The sequence below is a fragment of the Physcomitrium patens genome, chromosome 3 (assembly GCF_059467195.1).
Source record: "Physcomitrium patens ecotype Gransden chromosome 3, ASM5946719v1, whole genome shotgun sequence".
NCBI classification, from domain to species: Eukaryota; Viridiplantae; Streptophyta; class Bryopsida; order Funariales; family Funariaceae; genus Physcomitrium; species Physcomitrium patens.
The window spans coordinates 2,991,455-2,994,887 of NC_143412.1; the positions used below are offsets into that span (position 1 = coordinate 2,991,455).

Here is a 3,433-nt window from a genome sequence, read left to right on the forward strand (position 1 = left end):
TCTTTTTATTCTTGCAGATATGCCTTGTTGCTATTGAAACTTGTCATACGATTTCTTTCAATTTTTAAGCAGACACGCTTTGAGAAACCAGTGACATGCAGCCATGACATGTTTCTGAACGAGGAATCACTTCCACCCCAGGGACCCCTCGGCTCCAAAGGTTGTGCATGTGATTAAAACAACGCCGTAAAGTTTCCCACATGGTCCAAGTTTAGCATCTACGTCACACCGACCGACGCCAATAGGCCACAGCGCTACAAAGCAGAGCACTATACATGCAATGCAGAAGCATATAGAAACTGCTGGAGGGGCTTACAGTCGCACTGCCGAGCAATACGCAAACACTGCAGAAGTATATAGAAGTTCGCTTTTACAGCAGAAACACGTATATGAATCGTAGTTCGGCCCTCTTGTAGAAAACGTATTGACGCACAGGCGGAGATTCTGAGGCTAAGACTGCGCATCAAGATGCCACCCATCGTCGAGGTTTGCCCGACTTTCTCATGGCAGCAGATCACCTCCTGGATCGTGGTGCAAGCCCTGCAGTCCTGCTACAGGCCCCTCAATTGGCTGGGTTCCATCGTCGAATGGACCATCAACTTCTTTCTCCTCAACGGCGGGCTCTTCCGTCTGCTCTTCAAACTGTTCACCTTCCAATGGGGTCAGTACACTTCTGAACGCGTCGATGATCAACACCTCCCGTGTTTTTCATGGAGGTGCGGCTTTGTGACTTGGTTGCAAGTCGAACCGTCAGTTGGGTAACATAAAGATTATTTGTGATGACTTGCAGGTCGCATCATATTACCCGATCCGACCGCGGACAACTTCTTGAGCTGCGTGGGGGCGCTGGATCCCCGTTGCGACTTGTACGTGGACACGTCGAGACCGGGCAAGGCTTCCAGCACTCGAGCAGACGGAGTAGTTTTCCCAGATGAGAACGTTGGCTCGCGATCCACCGCGGATGTATGCGTCATGGCGGCAAAGCTGGCATACGAGAATCCAGCTGTTGTCAAGCGAGTGGTAAAAGACATCTGGAAGATGAATTTCGTCAAGTTTTACGAATGCTGGAACGGTGAGCACAATCTTGCTTGTGCTCCAGGTTCGACCCGAACGTTCTCAGTGGATACGACTGACGTCTGATTGATGCCATGTCGTGTGGTTTTGCTTGCAGAGCACCAGCAGATGGACAATACGCAGGCATTCATCTTCACCGACAAGCCCAAAGACGCGAACGCCGTCGTGGTGGCCTTCCGCGGTACGGAAGCATTCAATGCGTACGACTGGAGCACCGATCTGGACTTCACTTGGGTGAAACTGGATCGCCTGGGCGGCGTCCACCTGGGGTTCCTCGAAGCGGTAGGGCTCGCCAGTCGCAAACATCGCGATACGATTGAGAGGCTGAACACGAATGCAATTGCATCAAGCGAAGCGACCAAAGCGCAAGAGCAAGCCGAAGCAACTGCTACTCGTACCCCCGTCACCCCGCATCGCCGATCCAAAGAGGAAATCGAAAAAGCCCCCTCAACTTCCGGCCTCGCCCAAGGCATCATTGACGATCCTGCCAAGGAGCTCGCGTACGACGCCATTACGAAACGGGTGGGGCTTATCCTCAAGGAAAATCCCAGGGCCAAGCTCTCCATCACGGGACACTCTCTGGGAGGCGCACTCGCCGCCCTCTACGCCACGATGCTCCACTACACCGGCCAGACCGAGATTGCCTCCAAGATCGGAGCCGTCTACACCTTCGGCCAGCCTCGTGTCGGCGACCAGGACTTCGTCAACTACGCGAACTCCAAGCTCAAGGGCAAATTCTTCCGCGTCGTCTACTGCAACGATGTGATCCCTCGAGTCCCGTTCGACGACCACGTCATGGGTTTCAAGCACATCGGCGACTGTAACTATTTCAACAGCGTGTACAAGGGAATCATTGTTAAGGAAGAACCCAACCGGAACTACAGCATCCTGTGGACAATATTTGTGCACCTGAACGCAGTGTGGGAGATTGTCCAAGGCTTGTTCTTGATCACTCTCCTGTACGGCAATCAGTTCTCGGAGTCGACGGTGTGCCTGCTGTTCCGCATTCTGGGATTGGCGATTCCGGGATTCGCCGCGCACAGTCCATGCAATTATGTGAATTCGGTGCGTTTAGGGCCGCTTCCGGTCAGAGAGCGCATCCTAGGTGACGTTGCTGACATTTCGCATGAGATTGCCTTGATGGAAGACAACGTGAAGGACATCCTGTGCTGCATTTTGGTGGCGTTTTTCGGGAATCAGATTTGCGATTCCGGTCCAAAGTGCCTGTTTCAAGCCCGAAACTGCATGCCTCCTATGAAGTTTGGAGCAAAAGAGAACCTGTAATCGAAGAGGTTATCTGTGTGTTTGTGTGTGTGTACATAAATAAATATATATAAATACCCTTGTATTATTGATAATAACAAATCTACTCCTCACTTTTGTCATAATATCAAAACTTCTCCTAAACTTGATAAACTATTACAATTGATCTTTTTTAAGTGAAAATAGACCCGACCTTCATGACTTGTGCCCTCGGCCGCATTATTTGGCTACTGCTCGGCCATTTTTAGCAAATGAATGAAATCACGAACAATTGATAACCACTGGTTTTCTAAAATACAATGGCCTTTTCACATTTTGTAACATCAAGTCGATGCTGGTTGACTTGATGCAAGGTAGATTAATCTTGTAGCCTCTATTGTCCATGGAATTTTGTATGATTCTTACATCATGATATTGTCATACCTATTGCAAAGCTGTACGTGGATTTGAGTTCAGGTAAGAGGTCCCATCAAGAGATGAACAGTTTTGTGGGCTTTGCAGTGCCATCCACGAGTGAAGGGAATAAGTAGATTTTCTTTTCACAAATCCGTGGACAATACACCGATGCTAACACCCACCACATTGAAGCACCAAGGAACGAAACTCATCGCAAACTCAACAAGTTATATTTTCAAAGTCTTCAATTGATATTTTTTAGAAGCAAGTGAACTTGAGAGTTTTTGATAGAAAGAATATATTACCTACATTAAAAATTCAGTGTACACTGTTATTATTCTATTGAGGGAGGTGCGACCGTTTAGGTCTCGCATATTTGACTAGTTGCGACGTTTCACTTAGTTTGTTCGTTATGTTTGGTTAGTCACTGTTATTGTTTCCAACACGGCCGCTTAAGCAAAGCATCACGAACGGGGGGTTTCTCCTCCAAGCAGGCCAAGCATGGGTAAATGCTGGGCAAGCTTCGGTCCAGTGAGGGACTTCGTGAAAATGTCCGCATGCATATTTTCTGTTGGGCAGTAGGTAAATTCGGCTTTGTGTTGAGCCATAAGTTGGCGTATGAAATGGTGGCGGATAGAAATGTGCTTTGTGCGGGAGTGAAAACGAGTGGTTGTGACCAATGCTAACGCTGATTGGTTGT

At 48.6% G+C, this 3,433-nt stretch overlaps 2 protein-coding genes across 2 annotated transcripts; both read left to right on the plus strand.

Annotated features, from left to right (window-relative positions):
- The first annotated feature begins 327 nt into the window (after positions 1–327).
- LOC149989473 (triacylglycerol lipase OBL1-like) lies at positions 328–1,140 on the plus strand. The gene is made up of 2 exons (XM_090248553.1): positions 328–661; positions 791–1,140. The coding sequence occupies exons 1-2, from the start codon at positions 469–471 to the stop codon at positions 1,138–1,140; spliced, it is 543 nt and encodes a 180-aa protein (XP_090104679.1). The 5' UTR covers positions 328–468.
- A 3-nt stretch (positions 1,141–1,143) lies between these two features.
- LOC112278651 (triacylglycerol lipase OBL1) lies at positions 1,144–2,358 on the plus strand. The gene has a single exon (XM_073532086.2). It carries the CDS (start codon positions 1,144–1,146, stop codon positions 2,356–2,358), a length of 1,215 nt encoding a protein of 404 aa, XP_073388187.1.
- The last annotated feature ends 1,075 nt before the right edge of the window (positions 2,359–3,433 follow it).